Source organism: Balaenoptera physalus (genome assembly GCF_965194825.1).
Source record: "Balaenoptera physalus genome assembly, chromosome: 8".
Lineage (NCBI taxonomy): Eukaryota > Metazoa > Chordata > Mammalia > Artiodactyla > Balaenopteridae > Balaenoptera > Balaenoptera physalus.
The window spans coordinates 117,518,026-117,543,361 of NC_138887.1; the positions used below are offsets into that span (position 1 = coordinate 117,518,026).

The 25,336-nt window shown below is 42.7% G+C and overlaps 1 protein-coding gene, 1 long non-coding RNA gene and 1 pseudogene across 4 annotated transcripts in view; 1 reads left to right on the top strand and 2 right to left on the bottom strand.

Annotated features, from left to right (window-relative positions):
- Positions 1-14,673, top strand: LOC309666344. The gene is made up of 3 exons (XR_014267060.1): positions 1-319; positions 6,756-14,512; positions 14,547-14,673. It is a non-coding gene; the product is annotated as an uncharacterized lncRNA (long non-coding RNA).
- LOC309666343 (activator of 90 kDa heat shock protein ATPase homolog 2 pseudogene) lies at positions 312-5,375 on the bottom strand (annotated as a pseudogene). Its single transcript has one exon. The product of its transcript is annotated as an activator of 90 kDa heat shock protein ATPase homolog 2 pseudogene (transcript).
- ZNF786 (zinc finger protein 786) overlaps positions 14,549-25,336 on the bottom strand; it is a 26,366-nt gene continuing 15,578 nt past the window's right edge. The window contains exons 2-4 of one of the 2 annotated variants that reach the window (XM_082473689.1): positions 23,324-23,450; positions 19,128-19,280; positions 14,549-17,786 (exon numbers count right to left, since the gene is read on the bottom strand). In XM_082473689.1, coding sequence (XP_082329815.1) covers positions 15,964-17,786; positions 19,128-19,280; positions 23,324-23,357 — 2,010 coding nt within the window. In that variant the 5' untranslated portion in view covers positions 23,358-23,450 and the 3' untranslated portion in view covers positions 14,549-15,963. The remainder of the gene's footprint in view (positions 17,787-19,127; positions 19,281-23,323; positions 23,451-25,336) is intronic. The other variant, XM_082473688.1, reaches the window with a different exon arrangement.

A 25,336-nucleotide genomic window follows, 5' to 3' on the forward strand; every position in this document is an offset into this window, starting at 1 on the left:
CTATCCACGAGGAGACGCTCTATGCACGAGGAGACGGTCTATCCACGAGGAGATGCTCTATCCACGAGGAGATGCTCTATCCACGAGGAGATGCTCTATCCACGAGGAGATGCTCTATCCACGAGGAGATGGTCTATCCACGAGGAGATGCTCTATCCACGAGGAGATGGTCTATCCACGAGGAGATGCTCTATCCACGAGGAGATGGTCTATCCACGAGGAGATGGTCTATCCACGAGGAGATGCTCTATCCATGAGGAGATGCTCTATCCATGAGGAGATGCTCTATCCATGAGGAGATGGTCTCGTGCTAATCCAGGTGAGAGGTGGTGGTGATAGTGGGGATGAAGCAACGCAGGAATATTAAAATGATAATAAGGAACTGGAATCAGTGTAAAAATTGGTGATTGACCAAGACATATGGGGAAGAGGAATGAAGGGTCAGTAGGGCAGCTAGTACTGCCTTTCAATGAGATGGGGAACAGACAAGGAGGAACATGTTACTGTCAGGCAGGGACGAGAGGAGGAGTGAAGCCGGGAATGATTTCAGTTTGGGGTGTGTTGAGTTTATGATGCCTGTGAAGCATCCAAGAAGAGAGCTACAGTAGGCAGGTGTAAACGTGGGTTTTGAGCTTAGGAGAAATGCCAGTATGTGATGGGTAAGTGAGGTGTGAGTGGATGAAATCACCCATGGAGAGGGTGTTGAGTGAGAAGAAAGTAGAGGATGAAAGTTTGGAAAGCAACATTTTAGGGACTGTCAGAGGATACAAGAGAGGTAAGAGTGATCACTTTGCTGCAAATGAGAAAAATTTCATGGAAGAGAGAACAAGAAGGCAAGGAACAACAACAATGTATATTAGATTTATCAACAGAATAATATGCACTTTCCATGAGATACTTAAAAATAGTTCTTTTAATTGTTAAAAAGAGTTTAATGTTATTTGTGGAATATTTGGAAAGTACAGAAAGGTCTAAAGAAATATAAGAAGGAAAAAAATCCCAAAGATTACTGCTGTGAATGTTGTAGTTCATCGCCTTCCAATCTTTTTTTCTATCAGTGTGCATATGCAGTACATACACCCACATTTTCTTTTACACACTGAGATACTATGTACCCAGTCTTGGGTGCTGTTTGTTTTTCTTTTTCCATTAACATATTTGAAGCATTTTCCCACTTTTGTAGGTACTTTAAAATAATTGGATAAAATACAAAAATAGAGACAAGATATGATTTTCTTTTTTTGGAAAGGAAACCCATTTTAGAGAAAAATAGGAAAAAAATCTTCTTTTTAAAGGTGTCAAAGGGAGACTGTGGGATCAGGTTCATTCTACATTTCATAACCGAACACAAGAAAGCTTTCTTAAGAGAGGACAGAACTGAGGGGGAGAAGTCTAGGAAAAGGGTAAAGGAGCTTCTTGAGTGAAGGGAGTTCACTGAGAAACTGCTCCATTTCCTAAGGAAGCCAGTATTGGCTGAGGCACGTGATATCTGGATACAGCCAGGGGCATTCTCAGACTAACAGATGTCAAGAGATGAAAACAACATTAAAAAAAAGAGAGATGAAACTGAGTTAGATGTTGAAGTAGCAAGTGATCTGTGCTATTATCGTGGCTCTTCGGGAACTCGCTGAATTTTTATTAAAGAAGGGCCTCGTCTTACAGGCTGGAATCACAGAATTCTACATGCTGCCACTATGACAAGAAGACTTAAGAAAAGGAATTCATGTAATCTCAATGCACAGACTCAAATGTCGGTGCTCCAACTCTTTCTTACCCTAAAACAGCCACACTTTGATGCTCTTCAAATCCAAGCCTCCCAGCACGGGGGTAACTGCCCTTTCTGTCTTCTCCCTTTCCCCTCTGTCCTGGAAGAGTGAGCAGCTCTTGTCCCATTTCAATCTGGGATATTGAGCCTGGTTTGGGAATAGTGTCGTTTTCTCACCTAGAAAGGTCACAATGAGGTGGATTCGTTTCCTTGAGCTTTATGTCTGAAAGCACGTCCAGGGGTGCCAAAATTCCCATATTTTACTAAAGGCACAAGATACTGGGAGAGAGAAAATCAAAACAAAACCCAAAAAACCTGAGGACCCTTCAGTGCCAGGAAGGGGAAATAAAACCATCCACACTCCAGCACTGTGAGCTTTATTTGGAACTGGGGTACCCATCTCACCACACTTCTCACATGACTAAAAAGCCCAGTGAGGTACCTGTTTTCTGATAGTAGTAGAAACAGTACTCCAGGAGAAACGATGTCAGGAGTATTGCAGGTAAGAGTTCTCATCAGCATCTAGCCCAGATAATAGGGCTGGGCTGCTCACAACCAAAGGGCTGTTCCAACTGTTCTCTAAGGGCCTGGACACCATGGTCCAAGAAAAAAGCAGAGCAGGTGGATGGTTGTAGTTTAGGAAGCGGATGCCAGAAGACAGCGGGGAACCTGGCATGTGGTCCGGGAGGGGGGCGGTTGGAGGGGTATAGCTGTCCCACATGGTAGTGTTTTTTTCTCTATTCTGTTATAAATTCATGGATTTAATCCAGTATAAATTAAGAGTATTTGTTTTCTTTTTTTAAAGGAATGATAGAGGGAAGAGGTAAATGTTACACTTTTTCTGCTTACAAAAAGTAATGCCCTTATAAAATCTTCTCAGCTGCAGTAAACCTTTTATTTCTTCAAAATGCTTCTTCTGCCAACAGAATTTCAATTTCTCTTCTTCACAGACAGGAGCTCCTTCACAGTTCCAATTGTAATTCCGTCTGCCCTAGAGTAGGCACAAAATTCAGTGCAACTATTGCATAGTGTTCTTCTGGCCAGTTCCTGCATCTCCATTTCATGATGATCTTTTTATGTGTTAACAATTCTATGTATTTACCGGTGATGTCCCCATCAAACATTTGGAGTTTCCCTCCCTTTTCAGCTTCTAATACAGCAGGAGATTTAGAAAATTTTTGCACCAAATCTTTCACAGTGAAGATTCTGTACAGCTGCTCAATAGCTGTGTCAAACAGTTCCATCATGTGCAGTGCCGCAGTGGGAATCCTTACACCCAGTGCCACTGGAGAGGAGGCCTGAATCTGCAAGGTATTCTCACTCAGTTTCCTTTTAACAGTCAATTCTGGGTTGCCATAGCTTTGGTTGGTAAAATCATTCCCATTGTAAATTCCGTCTTAAGTGCCTTCAGGTAATCTCCAAGGGCTTCCCTGACCTTGGCGGTGTCTGCAGTTTTCATAAGATCTTTCAAGTATATCCCCATCTCCTTTCTTTTTACTCACGTTCACTTCAGTGTCATCTACTTCATTTTCTTAAGACAGGTTGGGTATTTCAATCAACCCCTTGTGCATCGCACCAGATTCTTTAATTATACCTTTCCAGCCCAATTTGATGTTCCACTCATAGAAGAAAATCAGCTTTCCTTTGCGGCGGCTGCAGGAAGCCTCACCTTCCACCTGCCTCAGCTCACTGATCTCGCAACCGCCAGCCTCATTCTCCACAGCGATGCCCACCAGGAGCTCACAGAGCTTCCCCTTGGACCAGCTGGTGGCATCCCGCTCTGTCAAGCCCTGGCTCACTGCCACATCCCTGAACCTGCTTCTCCTCTTGTTCCCCTCCTGGCTTCCCTCTGTAGGACTGTGGGCAACATCTCCTATCATCCAAGGGCTGGATGTTCTCAACATGTGTTAGTCTTAATTGCCTCCTTCCAATGACTGGAATCTGCCTTCTATCATAGACCACACATGAAGCCCTTTCATCGAAAACATGCATTTCGTTCCTCCTTTGTTCTCATTAGACTATCTAACCTGCATTTTAATCAACTTCAAGTTTACCTCTTGGGCAGGTGCAACCTGCTTCTCATTGGTCAAGACAGAGTTGAGGTGTCGTTTCCATGGGACAACTTCCCTGACCTCTTGAATGTGGGTTAAGGCCCTTCCTGTGAGCTCTCCTCACGCGTCTGCTTTCCCTCTCGCCTGGCGCTTATTCCACTTTCCTATATCTGCCCATTATTCGTCTTTCTCTCCATTTGACTGTGAGCTTCTTGAGGGCAGGGACAATACCCGGCCACATCGACGTTTGCTGAATGACTGGGACTGCTCTTCCTCCTGGTGCTGCCCTTGGATTGGGTGTGCTTTCCAAACCTCAGCCCATGGCCATCTGCAATTGGCTGTTGATGTTTATGATCTTAGTAAATTACTCCTAATTTTATAGCATTAGAATCACTTTTATTTAAATGACTTTCAAATCTGTACTAGATTCAGTTTGGGGGTTAATTTCAGTCATATATCCACTCACATATTAAATTTATCACCTCTGTTGATCTTTTTCACTTCTACACTGATTCATTTTGTCAACTAAACCATTTCCATTAATAGTGTCACCATCTTCTCCTTCCCTTCTCCTCTTTCTTTTCCTTCCTCTTTCTCCTCCCTTCCTTTCCTGAACAATTCAGTTCCAAAATCATTAAGTAGAGCTGAGTAAGGTAAGCATCTACGCCAGGTGGGGATGGGAGGGGGTGGGGTGGCCCAGGGCAGGATGTCAGAGCCCCACTGGGGCTCTGCTCGGGGGAAGGGGTGGCAGTGGCCCCATGAGGTGGCTTACAGGAGGACTGATCAGATAAATAAATATATTACAGATAATGGGAGCAAAGCTCACTGCTGGAGATGAGAATTACTGATATGGGAAGGGACAAAACTAGAACGGACACTGGTATGGTAGTGGTATTGCTGTGGAATCATTCATAAAAGTAGATGCGGAAATAAGTGTAAATGTAAACGTGTAGGTGTTATACGTATGTATGTCCTAGCTCTGTCCACTGAGAGGGTCTGGGAGTAGCAATCCTCAAATAGCAATGGGCACAACTAGTGCCAGATCTTGGCTTCTAACCCACTCTCCATTACAAGGAACCAGGGGTCCTGGGAGAAATGACCAACTGCAGCACTGGAACAGGGTAAATAGAAGACACACCTGGAACAACTTGTGATAGAGATAGCAAGGAAGTTGCTCAAGAATGATGAGAAAAGTCAAAAGGACACAGAAGCCTGTGTAAGGGGGCTCCCACTGGCCAAATTTAGGACAATGAGAGCATCAAAATAAATACTGAGGGCTTCCCTGGTGGCGCAGTGGTTGAGAATCTGCCTGCCAATGCAGGGGACACGGGTTCAAGCCCTGGTCTGGGAAGATCCCACATGCTGCGGAGCAACTAGGCCTGTGAGCCACAACTACTGAGCCTGCGCGTCTGGAGCCTGTGCTCCGCAACAAGAGAGGCTGCGATAGTGAGAGGCCCGCGCACCGCAATGAATAGTGGCCCCCGCTTGCTGCAACTGGAGAAAGCCCTCGCATAGAAACGAAGACCCAACACAGCCAAAAATAAATATAAATAAATAAATTAATTAAAATTAAAAATAAATAAATAAATAAAAATAAAAAAATAAATACCGATAGAATTATAACCCACTGGACAAAATAGGAATAAAAATAGGAAACTATTATGAGTCCATACATATACAAAATATGTGGCTAAAGGAACAGAATATTTGATGAGGGATGGGATATTCACATGACTTCAAAGTACCTTCCCACAAAATCATGAAATGCTTGTTAATTACAAAGAGGGGGAAAGCAACTTCATCGTGAAGTCTGGTAGACACTACCTGAAGTGATCACCATGAACATCCTCAGTAATGGAGCGAATTGAAATCATGCACCACCCGATGAGATGCAATGAGATAAACACAGCATCACATCTTGGCTAACCCTCTGAAGGCAAATAAACTGAGCCTACTCATGAAGACACATCAGGTACAGCCAGATTGAGGGACATTCTACAAAATAACTGCCCTGTAACCTTGAAAAGTATCAAGGTCTTGACAGCCTAAGACTGTCTCTGTTTTTTAGAAACTTACTGAGGGCTGAAAACAAGCAAGCTGCAACATCTGAATTCTTTTCTCCCTACCAAGTCCCTAATGCTTCATATTAGTATGTACACGGTCTGAGTCCCAAGATACAAGAGGTGACAGTTACTACCTAACAAAGACTGTCACCTTCTCAGACCAGGACAGTCATTACTCCTCCCATTCTACTTTTTCTGTGCAGCCAATTTCATGCCTTAGGATCTGTTACTCACAAACCCTCATTCTGTTAACAATTTCTATGTCTTTCAGGACTCTCTGTTTTGTAAGAGGAAACGCAATTCCAAAACATTTTAAACAGTAAGAAAATGTTACTGGTTCACATACGTGAAGAGTCGGGTAGGATAAGTTCAGGGACCGCTTAATGCGGGGTTCAAACAATGTTACCAGGACAAGGTTTCGCTTCCACGTGTTGGTTTAGCATTTCTTAGGGCTGCATCCTTCCTCATTCATATCCATCAGGAAGGAGGGTGTTTTTTTCCCCTGTGTAAGTCATTCTCATAGAATAAAGAAGTTACGACATAATTTTCACATGGCAAAAGTACAGGTAGTTTTCTTCTCTCATAGGTGGCATTTTCTACTACTTTTCAACATCAGCACCGTCAGCATGAAAACTCCAAGGGCATGATTTTCTATCCAGTTACACTTTCACCACTATGTGGACGACTCACTGAATCACTGCTGAATCTTCAACTGCAAAAGTGACTTAAATATAAGTATCTGTGACTTTAAAAGACACTGTATGGGTACGTCAAGTTTGCTGTCTCGTTAAAGGCTGACCATGTAGCAAAGTATGGGTGACCTGCTGAGACTTGCTTAGCCTTTGATTTCACGAATTCCTCTCAAATTTTCAACAGAAACATCTCATGCCTAGAGAGAGCAGTCTCATCCACACCCCTCATCACAGGCACGTAAAGCACGTGCACCACGAGCATTCATTCTGATGCTTACCCGGATTCTCCTACTCCTGGGCTCAGAAACAGATGACCACGTCATCAAAGGGCACTGCCATCTGGACCCCCAAACGCATTGCCTTCTGTCTCAGGATGGCTTCACACTTCTCATCCATAATGTTTAAAAGCCTTCTACCTTTGTTCGTATCAGGTGAGAAGTTACGACATGGATCTTGAAAAGCCAGACTTTTCAATGTGTAAAATGGGCAAGGTTTGGATGATATAATTCCAAGAAGAGCTTGTGATGGTTTTGCTGGTCCTCGTTCCAAAACAACAGTTGCTGGCAACAAAGCAGAATTATACCCTGACAAAAGTGGAATACTGAATGTACAGGCCCTTGTTTTACAGGAACAGTAGCGGGGGTGAGGGGAACTCATAAAGAAGTCAGTCCATTGGAACTGCCACAGACACTCATTTCTAACTGGAGAAACTTGACCTGAAACAAATAGTTTGATTCAATTAAAAGGACATTTGAGGGAATTCCCTGGCAGTCCGGTGGTTAGGACTCAGCGCTCTCACTGCCAGGGGCCCACGTTCGATCCATGGGTGGGGAACTAAGATCCTACAAGCCGCGTGACGCAGTCAAAAATAAAAATAAAAAGCCATTTGAGCACATAGCATAAGACACAGTCATGGAAGTACCTACCGTAGGACACAGTCGTTTAAATGTGTTAAAATACTGTGTGATAAAGTATGCATAGAACTGTCTTCAGCATTTCCTGTGAGATATCTTTAAACCCATTCATGTGTTTTTAAGAAAGAAACACAAAGTTGCGTTTACAGAGACTTCTACAATTGGTAGTTTGACTCCATTGAAATGAAATTTAAAATGAAAACTATTTGCCCCAAGATCATGTTACAAATGTCGGAAATGATAAATCATCAGTGATCTTTTTCAAGACCATTTGCACCAGAAAAACAAACCACTTTCTGTAGAAGATGACAAAGGGGAATAAGGAAAATGCCCTATAGCTTCCTGATAACTTGGAATATGTAGAACAGAAGCTTGACTAAGCAGCCACAACCCAAGAGAAACAATACTGTATTAATATTTATTGAAGAAGTTCCAATAAATATGTGTTGAAAGGAAGGAGGGAGAGCATAGAACTGGAACTCAAGAAACCTAGGCTGTATTCTCAGTCACTAGCTATATGACCTAGAGCAAGTCACTTCAACCTCTCTGTAACTCACTTTACTCATCTGTAAAGTGAGGGAGTTGGATTATGACCCCTAAAGATTCTATTCTGAATAACATTTTGTGTGAGTGTGTTAGGGAAAAGGCAGTAAGAAATTAATTGTCATGTTTCTTGGGAAACATTGTTTCAATTTAAGCTAAGTATCAGGAAACTCAGTTACTGTCACCCCTGAGAATCTCTGAAAGACATGAAACTAAAATAAGAGTTGCAACCGTCATTATCATTTTCTAAAGAACTACATGTTAAAGTGACAGTCCCTATCATTGTAATTTAGTATTATACTCTATGTTCCCCTATGGGACTCCTTTCCTTTTCTCAGCCGTAATTCCCTGTTCTTTCTCCCACTCTGTACCTTACTAACAGTACTCCCAGCACACAAGCTGAGCTTCAGAGAAACAGGAACACTCAGAAAGCCCTGGGCTGACTGTAAAATCAGTGGCTATGTGTAGATCTCTTTCATTCGTTAATTCACTGATTCAACAAGTGTTTGTAGAGCGCCCACTGGGGAAACACTCTGCATGGGTAACAAAGATTAAGAAAAACATCAGTCACTGCTTCGAGGAACTTAGTATCCACGGCTGAGAGCACGATTTCCCTGCACGGCCCTCTCTGGACTCCAAGACTGCTGGGCTAGGGCTGCAGATTTCACAGTCAGTCCGAGCATCCCGGACCGCGCCTCCTCCAGGCCCGGCTACCGCCCGAGCAGGCTTTTCTTCATGCCATCGCGGACCGCCCCCTCTGCCGGGCCGAGAGGTCACCGCTGACACTTGCAGAGTCTGCGTAGCCCGAGACCCGGGGCGCGGCCGCTGAGCCCACCCCCGGGATGGTCCCCGGCCGGATTCCAGGCCTCGGTTGGGCGCGGGGTACCCTTTTCAAATGCCCCGCTGGTGCTGCAGCGGACGACCAGACAATCTTACTGGCCGCTCAGGGGTGGGGCCTGCGCCCGTCAGCCCCGCTCAGCGGGGGCCGTTGCCATGGGGACACGCAAGGCATCCTGGGAACGTTGCCTTTCTGGCGCGGGGACTGGGCTCCTACGGCGCCGCCTGCAGGCAGGAGGAGCCAAGAGTCTCCAGAGGCAGGTCGTAGCGCTGCGCATCCGGTCCATATCTCCCAGGCTCTGGGAGGACTGGAATTTAAACTCTGCCTCCGCCACCGTTTTTTTTAATGGCTACGTCACATCTTACTTGTGGCACACGGGATCTTTGTTGGGGCATGTGGCCTCTCGTTGAGGCACGTGGGCTCTTCGTTGTGGTGCGCAGTCTCCTCTCCAGTTGTGGCCTGTGGGTTTTCTCTTCTCTAGTTGTGGCACGCTGGCTCCAGGGCGTGTGGGCTCTGTAGTTGTGGCACGCGGGCTCTCTAGTTGAGGCATGCGAGCTCAGTAGTTGTGGTGTGGAGGATTAGTTGCCCCGTGGCATGTGGGATCCCAGTTCCCCGACCAGGGATCGAACCCGAGTTCCCTGCATTGGAAGGCGGATTCCTTACCGCTGGACCACCAGGGAAGTCCCGCCCCTTCCTCTTTTGGGAGTTACACAAGGTTGGACCTAAAATTGATGGGCATATAAATCAGGGAATTGGATCATGTGTAAGGTTGCCTTTTTCTGCCTGAATTTTTGGTACACCAAACTTCTCCTCGACAGTGAAAAAAATTAATAGTCTCATAAAGATATGGAAATTGTTATTTGAGCCAACCTGAGGATTATTACAGGGGAGACAGTCTTGCAGAAAGCTCTGAAGACTGTTCCACCTATCAGAAGGCAAAGCACAGTTATATAGATTTTTGAGACAAAGGGTTATACATCAAAGTACTGTATTGACAGTTTACATAGTCCAACGAGGCAAGTAGTGGGTTATTGTGACCTCTTACAGGATTGAGAAAGGAATATTAACCTCTAAGGAGTTACCCTGCTGGTGCCAGGAGGAAATTGGGTGAGGTTTTTTTTTTTTGGCGAGTAGGCATTCCTGTGTCTTCTAAGAGGATATAGTTAATGTATATGTAATGCAGATGCACAGTGCACACTAAAAGGGAGACGGTAGTGGTTCAAAGGGACAGAGTCCCTCTCCTCCTCTTTTCCTATCCTCCAGTTACTGTGGGGAAAATGTCCCTCCCTCATCAAAAGCCAATTCCTACACTTCCTCTATTATCTTTCCCCTCGACATCAATTTCCTCCTCTTTCAGAATCCTCCTCCATTAGCATGCAAACATGCTCCAGTATCAATAACTTTTCCCGCTACTGCCAAATTCTCTTTTCCCCTTCATGACCAAACTTCTTTCAAACTTGAGTTTTCTGTGTAGCCTGTCTCCAATTCCTTATTCACACTCCTGCACCAATCAACCAAGTTTTGCCTTTCTGCCCCAACAGCTCGCAATGAAACTGTTCTTGATTAGGTCAACATTTATGTCAATGTTGCCAATTCTACTGGCCATTTCCCTGTTCTCATTGTACTCCTTAGCAGCAGACCTGCTTCTTGGAATACTCTCCTTGCTTGGCTAGTGAGACACCATGTTCTCATGGGATCCCTCTCACCTCACTGTTCTCTCCTTTTTGGTCTCTTTTGCTTCTTCAAATCTGTTGACCCTCAAATTATTGGGGGTTTTAACCAGGAAAATGACATGATCTGACTTTTATTTTTAAAGGATCACTCTGGCTGCTCTCTGGAGAACAGACTGGGCAGGGAATGGTGGAAACAGGAAGATCAGTGAGGAGGCTATTGAAATAATCAGGCACCAGGTGATGGCAGCTTGAGCCAGGTTGTCTTAGAGGAGGTGGTGAGAAGACTTAAGAGTCTAGATTTATTTTGAAGATGGAACTCTCAGGACATGTTGATGGATTAGGTGAGATTTTTGAGAGAGAGAAGTCAAAGACAATATCAAGAGTTTTTACCTAAGAAACTAGAAGGTGGAGTTTCCATTTACTGAGATGGAAAGGACTACAGAAGGAACAGGATAAGGGAGGAAAATTAGAAGTTTGGTTTTGGAAATGTCGAATTTGAGAAGTCTTTTAGACATCCAAGTGGATGTCGTGAGAAGCTATCCTTTTATTCCCTTGATACACCACACAGGCATAATAGAAACTGTTGCCTCTCCCTCAACAACTTAAGTGTTTGGTGAGTGCATCCTTTTCTGTACTTTTTACCAGGTGACTCTCATCAGGATATAATCACACTGGTTTCCAGGTGGGGGGGAGGTTATAGAGTGGGGTCACAGTTAAAAAACCCTCTAGTTTCCATGAGAGTGATTGGTTTGTTCCTAACTTATTTTAAAACTTCTGATGACAAACTCCCCTTTATTTTGTCAATTACAACTAAAAGTTTCTGGATTTTTAGTTATTTAATAACTCCAAGCTTCACATTTTAGGTTGATGGAAACCTCCCCCCAGAACTATCTTGGTCAAGAGTGAAGTAGTGAATTACGTTCAGTCAGAAAGAAGATTCTATTTTATTCCTAAATAATCCCTTTGTCCCTAAAATCATAAAGGGTTTCCATTCATTCCGATGGCTTTTCTTCCCTATTTAAAGAAAGAATCCCTTTCATTAATCTTTTGGTCTTTTCCAAGATGCTGCTAATAATCTCCCTTTGCCTATGTGATTTTTTACACTGAATACCTGTGGTTTTCTCTGTTCTCTTTCTCTGTAATCTTCTTTCCCTGGTTTAGGTAACTGTGCTGGTTTTGTTTGTTTAAGCAGTTAGTATTTCTTATCCACAGAACATGCATTTCCTGGATTTCCAATTAAGTGTGGTGGAAGGATCCCTGCCCTGGACTCAAGAGACCCACAAGGTCTCAGCCCTGCCACTAAATAGGTATGAGATTGTGGAGTAGACACTTACTGTGGCTTTGGTTTCCTTCCCTGTAATATTAGAGATTGGAAATTTAAAACTCTAAAATTCTAAAAAGAATTAAAAGGAGTGTCCAGCCCTCCTTTAGGACTGAGTTTTATATTACTACTTTTTAAAATTTTGAAGTTTCCTTGTAATCACATACATTTTTATATAGATGCATAAAGATAATCACACATGAGGGGCTTTTTGGTGTACTTTCCCCCCTTTATTTGCTTCTTTCTCCCACTCTCTTCCCCTCCTACCTCTATGTCATATATGTATATATGATTAAGATAATATGTATAGATATGTATTTTCTTCTATAGAAAAATGGGCAGAGGCTAGTATTTGCACAATTCATTTTCTCCCATTACTCTTATTTTCTATCTGTTGAAACTTGGTTCTGTTTTCTCTGAGATTTCTTTAATACTACTATGAGATTTTGTTTTGTTTTGTTTTGTTTTGGGTTTTGTTTTGGCTGTGCTGCGCAGCTTGCGGGATCTTAATTCCCCGACCAGGGATTGAACCCCGGGGCCCTGGCAGTGAAAGTGCCGAGTCCTAACCACAGGACTGCCAGGGAATTCCTGAGATGTTTTTATTTTAGCAATCACTTTTTTTTAAACTTCCTAGAATTTGTTTTTCAGATGCTTCCTTTTTCATAACATTATGTTCTTGTTTTATAATAAGTGTTCTCCAACTTTTCTGAATATTTTTATTAGAGATTTTAAAATATAGCTTTTATTTCCTGAATTGGCTATGGTTTGTCGATGTACTTTTTTTCTTGCTTGTCTTGGTCTTTCTCGTTCATGTAAAAGTTTTTTCCAAATGTTTGATAATCTTGCCTGTCCATATCTGAGAATGCAACAGTAGACAAGTCAATTAAGATCTTTGTGTCCATGGGTGGGTCTCGTATGACAGTTTACTCCAAGGTGACTGACTGCTTAGGAGTCATGCTATTATGAGGAGGGCTTTTATCTCAGACAACATCCATACTCTAGTTATCCCCAGATGCTTTGTTCATTTCCTTTTTTCCCTTACAAGGTAAATACCTAGCTGCCAGACATACTTCCTGCTTCTGGTGTTGGTAGTGGTAGGGATGGAGTGGGGCTGGACTATTCACTGTAACAGACTTTCAGTTAACACCCTGGTTTCCAGCCTCCATCCTGCCTGGCTCCCCAGGCTGAGCTTCTTCTGAGCAAATCAGTAGTCCCCTCAGCTCAGTCCTCTGATCCTCTTCATTAGATACCGTTCTTTAATAACTTTCTGAAATCTCTTGAAATTTCTCATCTGGTGATGGTCTCCTTGGAATTCTGTTCTTTGTTGTGGATTTACAGCCTTTGAAGAAAAATCCCTTTACTATAATTTCAATGGGATACTGAGAGGCAGAAGACACAAACATAAGCGTGTGCTTAATTCCTATCTTGAATCAAGACAGTAACTGGATTTTTGTGAATATGGTCATTTTTCTTACTCGTAGTAGTTACCCAGCTGATTCTCTTGGATGTTCCAGGTACACAGTAATATGATGTATTCTATAATGTTAAATAATGGCTCAGCAGAGACCTTGTCTTCTTGACTTAAATGGATTTCTTTTTTAAACCATTCTGTCCCTTTAATATGATCTTCATTGTTGCGCCAATCAGAGTTCTTATTCCTTTGTAGGTGACAGGATACTTTTTTTTTTCCTTCTTCTTTTTTTTGGAAGTTCAGGGATTTCACCAGGATATCTCAGCAGTGATATTTTTTTTTTTTTTAAGGAATTTTGGGCAGGAAAGGAAGAGAAGTTTTAGGAACCTGTGCTTATAATACTTTCTTTCCCAGAAATCCCTCTACTTGTTAAACACCACTCTGGTATCTTTTTCATTTGTAGTGTGAGCAGCCTAGGGTACTGGGGTTTAGTTGGCTTGTGCCCTTTTTCTCAACTTCCTCCAAAACCCTTCCAGTTTCTAACAAAATTCAAACACTCTGTATCTTTTACTATCTCTGAGATCCTCCAATTTTAACAGGAAATAGGTGAGAACACCGAACTAGAGGCCCTGGCCTTCAGTCTCCCTCAAAGCCTCTACATGATTCACTGCCACCTCCTCCTCCTCCCCTTCCCCCACCACAGACCCCCTTCTCCTCCAGCTCCTCCTCATCCTCCTGCTCCCTCACCACAGGCCCTCATCTGCAGCAGGGGCCGCTGCCCCTTCTTTCCTCATGCATTGTGAAGTCAGCTGCCTCGTGAACGCAGCAGACATAACCATGTGTGTCTAGTGATTATAAACCTGCCTAAATCATGTCACCTCTTAATATCATCAGTCACCTCTGTTAGTGTCCTATCACATGAGAAAAAGGGATGCTCTAAAACCAATTAAAGATTTATTCTGACTTAAAGTTCTGTTTTGTCACCTAAAACTGAGGGCGTTCATCCCCTGATATTCTGTCTTAGACTAAGGGCTACTTGGCTGGAGCCAGGACTATTCTTCAGTAATATTTTCCAGAATGAGTCCTGTAGAACTCTATTGATGTACACAAGATCATAGTGGTTTTTTTTTGTGGGGGGGGGGGGGAAGACAGAAAGGAATCCCAAGGTCAAAAAAGGTCAAATATATTCAGAATATACTATTATGTCTTCCTCTTGAGTCATAGACTCTGTGTGTGTGTGTGTGTGTGTGTGTGTGTGTGTGTGTGTGTGTGTAGGGGGGGAACTGTTTAACTTATTTATTTGAAGCTAGTGTTCCAGAGAAAATCATCTGTGAACTATTGCTTCATAGTAATGTCTATTACAGTTTACTGACATCTCATTTTCTATCATCCCTAGAATTTCAGGTCAGCCATTCTTTTAAATGAAGCATAAACCCTCTGAAAGTCAGGAATTCTCTGGATGGAGTACAACTCTGTCCCTGGGGTATAAACATTCTGTGCTCACAGAGCCTTCGCCTAGTGTAACAAATGGGGTATTTTCCTTGACTTCTACTTGTATGTTTACTTTGAACGTTTGCTTGAAAACTCTCTACACGAAACTGTTGTTGCCTGTCAGGCTCCCTAATAAAGCTGTTTAGCTTTGTTATTTTGTCTTAACTCAGACTTTAGTCATCTGCCTAGAAAGTCACTCTTGGGAATCTCATTCACTCTCTCAGTTGCAAACAGCACCTGTGTTCTGAAACGCCCAAATCTACCTCCTGTCCCAATCTCTTATCTAAACTCTAGCTACCCCCCTCCGTGGGGTGGGATAAATTAGGAGTTTGGGACACTATATATAAAATAGATAATCAACAAGGACCTACTGTATAGCACAGGGAACTATACTCAGTATTTTATAATAACCTGTATGGGAAAAGAATCTGAAAAAAAAAATAGGTATATATGTATGTATAACTGAATCACTTTGCTGTACACCTGAAACTAACACATTGTAAATCAACTATACTTCAATTTAAAAAAACAAAACAAAACTCTAGTCCCATACAACTTAGCACCTTCGGTTTTATTTTCTTCAACCCAGATTAATCAAATTTTGCTTGAATTATCAGCTTTTCCTTAAGGGTAACCATACATAATCACTATGAAACCTGCTGTGAAACTTCACCATTCACACAGAAAACCATGAGTTGGAGAACTCATTTTGTTGCTATTAGCTTCAAATAAGTCAAAAGCAAATCCTATCATATCAGGCCTGCAACAAAAGTCGCTGGGTTAAACCCCCTGCTTATCATCATACTATGAAGAAAAGGAGAGTTGACATTTAACAGTCACCCCATCCTTTTAGCTTTGAGAACAGTACTGGAGGGATTTCCTGCTGTCTAAATTCAAGCTGGGATTTCAGAGTTAGCTTATTAGCACGCTGGGGAAAATCACCCGTTAAGATGGTGGGAAGAACAAACCTATCTATTGTTTCTATCCACTGTTTTCTATCAATGGATAGAAAACATAGCTGGTGATGTTTTAAATGAGAATCTTTGTGGTTTCTCATATTCCTAACTTGTATTATATTCTTGCTCAAAAAAGGGCCCCTGTTCCTTCCATCTGTCTTACCAGATTTTGGGTTTGGCTGCGCTGGCTGTGGACTCCCTGGCAATACCGACTCTGCTGACCGCTTTGGGCGCCCTACTCGGTCTCAACTCCAGTCGGCCTCAATCATTGCGAACAGTTGGCTGAGCCTTTGCTTAACGTCAGGCTCACTGGGGGCACGACAGGACTTCGTGTGCACTCTGATGTGTTCGGCGAGTTTCGACTTATAAATGAAGCCCTTGCCGCAGTCTGCACAGGCGAACGGCCTGTCGGGCCTGTGGATGCGCTGGTGCCGAAGCATGTGGCCCCTTTCCCGGAAGTTTTTATTGCACTCGGGGCAGCGGAAAGGCCTCTCACCGGTGTGCAGGCCCTGGTGGCTGAGCAGCTGTGCCTTCAAGCGGAAGCTCTTGTCGCACTGGGGACACTGAAAGGGCTTCTCGCCCGTGTGCGTCCTGATGTGCTCCACGAGCTTGGACTGCTTGGCGAAGCCTTTGCCACACTCGCAGGAGAAGGGCATCCGGCCGCCGTGCAGCAGCCGGTGCGCCTTCATGTCGGCCTTCACGCGGTAGCTCTTGCCGCAGTCGGGGCACAGGAAGGGCCTCTCGCCCGTGTGCAGGCGCTGGTGGCTCCGCAGCTGCCCCTTGAGACGGAAGCGGCGGCTGCAGTCGGGGCAGCTGAAGGGCCGCTCGCCGCTGTGCACGCGGAAGTGCTCGGCCAGCTTGGATGGCCGCGTGAAGCCCTTGCCGCACTCCGCGCACTGGAAGGGCCGCTCGCGGCTGTGCGTGCGCTCGTGCGCCTTCAGGATGCCCTTCAGGCGGAAGCTCTTGCCGCACTCGGGGCAGCCGAAGGGCCGCTCTCCGCTGTGCACCCGCAGGTGCTCGCGCAGCTTGCACGGGTGCGCGAAGCCGCGGCCGCACTCGCCGCAGGAGAGCGGCCTCTCGCCGCCGTGCCTCCTCAGCCGGAAGCCCAGGCCGCACTCCGGGCACGCGAAAGGCTGCTCGTCTGAATGCAGCCGCTGGTGGAGCCGCAGCCGCCCGCGCTGGCGGGAGGCCCGGCCGCACTCGGCGCACCGGAAGGGCCGCTCTGCGCTGTGCACGTGGGTGTGGTCTGGAAGCCCGCACTGCGGGGAGGAGCGCCGGCCGCACGCGCCGCAGGAGGCCGGCCTCTCCGCGCCAGGGCCAGGCTCGAGAGATTCCGGGCGCTCCTCGCCAGCCGGGCTCAGGCCTGGCTTCTCTCCCGAGCCCGGGAGCTCAGCCTGCTCGGAGGCGGCCCTGGCGCCCTCTCTCCGGGAGCCTGGCCTCTCCGCGCCAGGAGGGCCCCGGGGGCCTCTCTCGTCGCAGCCGGGGCACTGGGAAGGCCTCGGCCCCGTGCGCAGATGGTGGGCGTACATTTCACACTCGCTGCCCACCAGCTGGCTCTCCTCGCGGTGGATTGCCAGGGGTCTAAGCAAACACGACTTCCAGCGGAAGCCCCGCCCACATTCTGGACAGCGGAAGTGCCTCTGTCCCCGAGGGATGCTCAGGGGCTGTTGTACCTCGGTTTGGTTGCGGAATTGATTCCAGGCCCTGTGTGGCGGGTCCTTCGAGTAGCTCCCCTGGTGCTGCTCTGAGAGGTTCTTCCAAAAGCCTTCCCCACAGACGGGGCAAGGGTGCTGGGGGCCCTCCCTGGAGGTTTCCTGGAAGCCTGGGAGACCGAGGGTCCTGGGACTTACGATTCTGTCTCTTCGGGTGGGTTCCCTGGAGCTGTGGACTAGTGGACCTAGAGCCCGAGTATCATGTCTGTGTGGGTTCAGGAGGGCGACGACTTGGTCAGGCCTGAAGGAAACAGCTTCACTTTTTCCTAAAAAGGGTTCAAAGGAACGCTGGCTCTGAAGAGGATCTACTTGGAAATGGCAGTGGGCTTCTCCTGGTTTCACAGCTTGCTGGCTTCCTGAAATCGAAAAGAAAACTTCAGTCAGTATCCCAGCCTATGACATGACCAAGGCTTATGTGGCCATAGCAGTGACCTGAGGTGGCCTGGAAGCCCAGCTTCCGCTGAACTAAACCGGCAGCTCCTTTCAGTGGGGATCAGTTTCATGACCAGGAGTTTGGTGAGAGTCTGCTGAAACTAAACTGAACAGACCTATCTTAGAATAATACTGAAAAGAGAACATGTAAGTCACAAATGTAGGGCCTAAGCTTTGGAATCAGACTGGGTTCTAATCCCATTTGTCCACTGTGCAAACTTTGTCAAACTCATCTCTGGCTTCAGTTCCTTCTCCTGTACAAATGGAAACAGTACATAAGATTGTTGTGAGAACTGCATGAGTTAACAGGGCCACCAGACTTGTCCCATTTGGATGCACAGACATTCCTGGAGTCAAAAATTAATGACAGGGACTTCCCTGGTGGTCCAGTGGTTAAGACTTCACCTTCCAATGCAGGGGGTGTGGGTTCAATCCCTGGTCAGGGAGCTAAGATCTCACATGCCTCCTCGCCAAAAAACCAAAACATAAAACAGAAGCAATAATGTAACAAATTCAATAAAGACTTTAAAAAAGATAAAATAAAATAATGATGGCAGTGTTACTGACAGGCCCTGGCTAACACTAGGATTCCATATACTCCAGGAGCTGTCCTAAGACCAGATGTTCCTCCCTCCTCGTCTCTATTCCTACCAACGTTGTAAAAAGGTTTCTTGGAAGAATTGCTAACAGACAGAAAAAGTGAAATAATTTGTGAAGAAAAACTCTTTCTCTCCTGAAAGAAGCAGCTAAAAATTAAATAAACTACTGACAACATTTCTTGGAATGATGCTCCCATTTGACTTTTTTTCATACTTTAATACTGACCCTTAAGAATCCAAAAATCTCAGACTCTCCCATCATGACAAGAAACAAAAGAGGAGTCTCTATTCCTCCCCCCCCCACTACTAAGAATACTTCATATTTGCTGAACTCCTACTGTGTTGCCAGGTATCTTTGTAACAGTTTACATACATTAACCCATTTAATCCTATAATTTAGGTACTTTTATTATCTTCATTTTATAGGTCAGGAAATTGAAATACTATGAGGTTGAATAACTTGCCCAAGGTCACCTGGAAAAGGCAAGATCCAGACTCAGGATCCAGAACCCACAATCCTAACTACTATGCTTTACTGCCTTTCTCTAGAATATACCAGGTGTTAAGCCTCAGTCCAGTCAAACAGGAAGTCAAGGTCAGAGAACTGGAACTAAGAAACCTGAATGGGATGTCTTAAGGACAGGGCGCTGATTTCTTAATACTCACCCCCAAACAGTTGTCCCTCAATAACTGGATCCAAATGCAAATCAGCAGAGGAGCAAATTATGTTTCCTGATTTCTGTGATTCTCCCCAGTTCCTGAAGAGTTCTCTCCCCTGTTCAAGCCAGGATATTAGTTCTGGTTTGGGAAGTCCATCATCTGTACAGAGAAGTCAAACAGGGTAGTTTGGTTTCCTTGAGCACTAAATTTAAAGCACAATGAGCTGTTTTTAAATTCTCAAATTTACTCCTGGGAAAATATATGAGAAGAGATTTTTTTAAACAGATTATAGGTTTACACAAAGAAAAGCAGAACTGCCCACATATTATAACAGTGGTTCCTAATCTACCTGGACCTGTTAGATGACTCTGTGTTTGATTTTGTCTTGGTCCCAATATATCTAGCAATGCTGCATTTTGTCATAGGTTTCTTAAAACTCACCAGTATTGTGCTTTGAGAATTGTGGGACAACCCCTGAGACAACTGGAGATATCTTGGGAATAGGGGGTATATGAAAATAAGAACTGGAGCTTCAGCTAAAATATTCTGAGAAGTACTTCCAGTGACAGTGCTAATCACAACCTAAAACACAGTTGAGTTCTTCTAGAATAGAAGGGGGTTGCAATGAATGAAATGAACAAATTAAAATATTACAAGATTCCCATTTCCCTGTAAAAAATGTTTACTCTGTGTATTTTCAAGTAAAACTTTCTTTCAGTAATATATATATTTAAAAGAACCAAAAGTATGCTTCATGGATTGCTAAAGGGAGATTAGCAGATGGTCCAAATCAGAGAAAGAGGATAAGCTGGGCAATGCTGAGGGATTTTAGGGATAAAATGTCAGAGTGACATAGTACATTAGCCCTCTGAAATCTGACTTTAACCCCAAAAGAATTCCAAGCCTGCTCTCATGAAAAAAGCAATCACTATCTTTTATTTAAATCCATACACCTAAAACAAATATCATATAATGTCGCTTATATGTGGAATCTAGAAAAAAGGTACAGATGAACTTACTTGCAAAGCAGAAATAGAGACACAAATGTAGAGAACAAACATGTGGATACCAAGGGGGGAAGGGGGGGTGAAATGAATTGGGATATTGGGATTGACATATATACACTACTATATATAAAATAGATAACTAATGAGAACCTACTGTATAACACAGGGAACTCTACTCAGTGCTCTGTGGTGACCTAAATGGGAAGGAAATCTAAAAAAGAGGGGATATATGTATACGTATAACTGATTCACTTTGCTGTACAGCAGAAACTAACACAACATTGTAAAGCAACTATACTCCAATAAAAATTAATTAAAAAAATAAATCCATACACCTATTCTCAGTCTTCATCTGGGTTGAACTCTCAGCATCTTTTAAAATAAAACTATTTTTCAAAATAAAATTAAGAAAACAAGTCCATTTATAAGAACATCAAAAGGAGTAAAATACTTAGGAATAAATTTAATAAAAGAAACATAAGACTTGTACAATACAAATCATAAAATGTTGTTGAAAGTAATTTTAGAAGTCCTAAAAAAAAAGTATTAAATAAATGAAATGATATCCCATGTTCATGAATTGGAAGACTTAGTACTGTTAAGATGACAATATTCCCCAAACCCCATCTGCCTTTTTTTTTTTTGGCAGAAATTGACAAACTGATCCTAAAGCAATGGTAATTAAAACAGTGTGGTACTGGCATAAGACTACACATACAGATCCATGAAACAGACTCGAGAATCCAGAAATAAACTCCGACATTTACGGTTAATTGGTTTTCCAAAAGGGTGCCAAGATAATTCAATGGGGGAAAGAATAGTCTTTTCAACAAATGGTGTAGGGACAACTGGATATCCATATGCAAAAGAGGCTGGATCCCTATATCACACAGTGTGAAAAAATTAACTCAAAATGGATCAAAGAAAGAAAAAAAGGATCAAAGACCTAAATATACGCACTAAAACTATAAAACTCTTAGAAGAAAACATAGGAGTGGATCTTTGTGACACTGAATTAGGCAATGGCTTCTTAGATATGACACCAAAAGCTCAAGAAACAAAAGAAAAAATAAACTGGAATTCATCAAAACTTAAAATTTTTGTGCTTCAAAGGACTCCATCAAAAAGGGAACAGGTAACCCAAGAAACGGAGAAAATATCTGCAAATCATGTATCTGATAAGGGTTCAGTATTCAGAACAAATAGAGAACACTTATAACCCAACAATAAAAAGACAAATAGCACACTATAAAAATGGGCAAAGTATTTGAATAGACATTTCTCCAAAGAAGATACACAAATGAAAAGATGCTCAACATGATTAGCCATTAAGGAAATGCAAACCAAACCCACATTGATACACCACTTCACATCTATTTGATCTTTTGTTGGGTCTTCATTGCTGCGCGTGGGCTTTCTCTAGTTGCGGCGAGCAGGGGCTACTCTTCGTTGCAGTGTGCGGGCTTCTCATTGCAGTGGCTTCTCTTGTTGTGGAGCACGGGCTCTAGCAGCATGGGCTTCAGTAGCTGTGGCACGCGGGCTCAGTAGTTGTGGCTCGTGGGCTCTAGAGCGCAGGCTCAGTAGTTGTGAAGCACGGGCTTAGTTGCTCCACGACATGTGGGATCTTCCTGAACCAGGGATCATACCCATGGCCCCTGCACTGGCAGGCGGAATCTTAACCACTGCGCCACCATAGAAGTCCACATCCATTTGATCTTCATGCTTGGAACATTCTTTTTGGGTGGCACAGGGTTCATGACACAAGATTATTTTTCTTTTCTCTATAGATTCAATTACTTTAATTGGTTCTTCGCTAACAATGAAAAAAATGTAATATCTTGTATTAATGTTTTAGAAACACTGTATAGAAACTGGAAATCTTAATTATGGTAATGGAACAGAACATAATTATTAGAAACATTGCAATATAAAAGAAGTGGTTTGGCTGTCAGACGCTGGCAAGAGAAGTGGAGGGAATATAGGAGAACTAATTACCTTCATAGACTGAAAGAATAAAGAGATATAATATAAAGTTCATGAAACATGATCTAGAAGCTTATTATTTAAATTATAAAGGTGGCCAACAGAGGCATTAAAAAACTATCAGGGCCTTCCCTGGCGGTCCAGTGGTTAAGACTCCACACTGCCAATGCAGGGGGCACGGGTTTGATCCCTGGTCGGGGAACTGAGATCCCACGAGCCACGCAGTGTGGCCAAAAGATAAAACAACAACAACAAATATATGTGTGTGTGTGTGTGTGTGTGTGTGTGTGTGTGTGTGTGTGTGTGTGTGTGTGTGTGTGTGTGTGTGTATGGAACAAATTGGAAAGAAATATTTGTAACACAGATAATAAAATTTTTTTTTAAAGTTAAAAAAATTTTTTAAAAACTATCAAAATTTCGGAAGAAGGGGGGAAAAGGAGATAGAAGAGGGACAGTATAAGTGAGTGAAACCCTCATTTTTCACAGTAAGGAGTTAAACTCGATAAACCAAGAAATATAGGTGTAAGCACAATAGACTGAAGTAAACTGCAGTAAAAACTAAAACAGAAATGATTAACATGGTTGCCTTTGGGGAATTAACTGAGTGAGGGGTGAGGCAAGAGACTTTTATCATTCATCTTGATGCTTCTCCAAACAGACTGATTTTTTAAAAATCATATTCAGTAGTAAAATACAAAGACTAAGCAAAAAGACTAAAAAGAACACCATTACCGTAACCATGCAGAAACAACTGCGGTTAAACACCTGTGTATAGCCTTCCGAAATCTCATTGCAGGGAAAAATAACATTAGCTTTTTTGAGGTATATGGACACCACTGTAAAAGTTGACAGGTAGGAACATCCTAGGTTAAAGATACAGGGTACTTTATGGATATGGGCAAGGTATGTATCCATGTTGAAAAATCATGGCAACCTGTGAGTAAGTATATAGTGATTAAAAGCCCTGACATATATTTAGTCATCTCTGACCACCTTACATTACATGCTGTCACAAATATTCTTATGTAGCAACGTCTACCCTTGAGTAAGGATTAGCAATGCTTACAGATATTAACAAAAGACTCTGCATAAAAATGCCTTTCTGAGTTAATTTCTGAGAAATCTGGCTACCTGACAAACAGGAGTATGGAGTGACTGAAACCCCTAACAGGAACCAGTTCCATGCCTCAGCCACAGTTAAACACTTCTTACCTAGAGAAACAAGAATCTCATAATTGGTCCTCATTACTTGCTTGTAAAGCTCCTTCTGCCATGCCTCTAGATTCCGCCATTCTTGCTCGGAGAAATAAACGGCCACATCCTCAAAAGTCAGAGGTAACTGAAATTATAGGCATAATACATATACAGTTATAATGGCTTCAAAACTCCAGTTCCTTTTCATCAATTTAAGAGTTTTGCAGTGGACAGTGTTTTTGTGCGTTAGGCAGCTTCTTCCTTGGGAACTGCTCCTTCCCTGACTCCCATCATGTGGTTCTGTTGGTGACCATGACCACTCCCTTCCACTTGTTTCTCTATGCCTGTTCCAACTACATATGCATATGTATAGCATGGAACTCTTTCATTTTTCTTCTTCTTTTTTTAAACAAAAATGGGAACAAATCACTGTGTAACTTCTTTCACTTAACATGTCATCTTTCCAGGTCAATTTACATAGGCAAAATCGTTTTTTTCTTAACTGCATTATATTCCATGGGTACACATACTCCACTGATGCCACATATATTGTTTCCATTTCCTTTATAAATTACCAACAATGCTCTGATATGCTTCCTTATATATTAGTGGTTTTACTTCTGCAGGAAAAGGCTAAAAAGGAGAACTACTAAATCAAAGGATAGAAACATCTTCAGTTCATGAGATACCACTAGATTGCCTTCCAAAAAGAATCCAGCACTTTTACCCTTGCTAATAAGAAGAGACATTTCTTTACACCTTTGCCAGCACAGGATGTTCTGAAACCTTATTTATTTGTTTGTTTATTGGCCAACATGATAGGTAAAAAATTCTATTTCATTGTTTTATTTATTTATTTTTTAGGCTTCTCTGTGAGCCACGCGGGATCTTAGTTCCCCCACCAGGGATTGAACCTGTGCCCCCTGCATTGGGAACACGGAGTCTTAACCACTGGACCGCCAAGGAAGTCCCTTGTACTTATTTTAATTTGCATTCATTTGTGAGGCTTAGTAACATTTTCATATTTGGCGGGGAGGGGGGGGTTCCACTTATCTTTGTGCATGCCTGTTCACATCCTTTGTTCAACGTTTTAGTGGGCTCCTATAATTTGAATTAACTTTCTTACATTAGGGTTAATAATCCTTTGACTAGTTAACAAACATTTTCTTCTAGTTTATCATTTGTATTTTGACTTTCTCTTCTGCCAAAGAGAACATTTTTGACCCTTTTATTTAGTTAAAACCTGAGTCTTTTCCATATTGTTTCCAGCTTTTACTTTCATTTTTTGTATTTGTCACAATCAAAAAATTATACAAATATTCTACTGAATTTCTTTCACAATTAGATTTGCAGCTTAATTCTACAGATGATATTCTTATCTTTATTTATGTACATATGGACAGCCAATCACAGAACACTAATAAATGCACCACTCTTTCTCCTTAGATTGAAATCCTGACCTTCACTTTTGCATATATTAGATTTTCATATGTATGTGAATCTACATATTGTTACACTATCTGTACCTATCTGATTACAGTACTTATGCAATGTTATAAGTGCCCCCCCACGCCCATTCTTTGTCAAGCTACTGCTGTTAATTTCTGGAATATTTATTCTTCCTTACAAATTCTAAAATAATTTTGTCCAGTTAAAAAAAAAAGTACATTGGGATTCAATTTTAATTAAATTTATATGTGTATGTAGGAAAGATTGAGCTCATCTAGGAACATGTTCTACCACTCCATTTATTTGATCTTACTTCCTATCCTTTAATAAACTTAATGATTTTCTTCATAAATGTTCTGAATCTTTTCTATGAACTTTATTTCTAGTATTGTGTAGTTTTCCCAACAATTATAAATGGGACCACCTCTGCCACTTCAAATCATTCCTACTAGAATTTTTTAAAAATTGATTTTTGTAAACTTATCTTATATCCAATTAATGTACCATGTTTGTTTATCAATTCTAATAGTATTAAGTTTTTGGTGGAAACAATCAATTCTCAGATAATTTCCCCATCTCTTT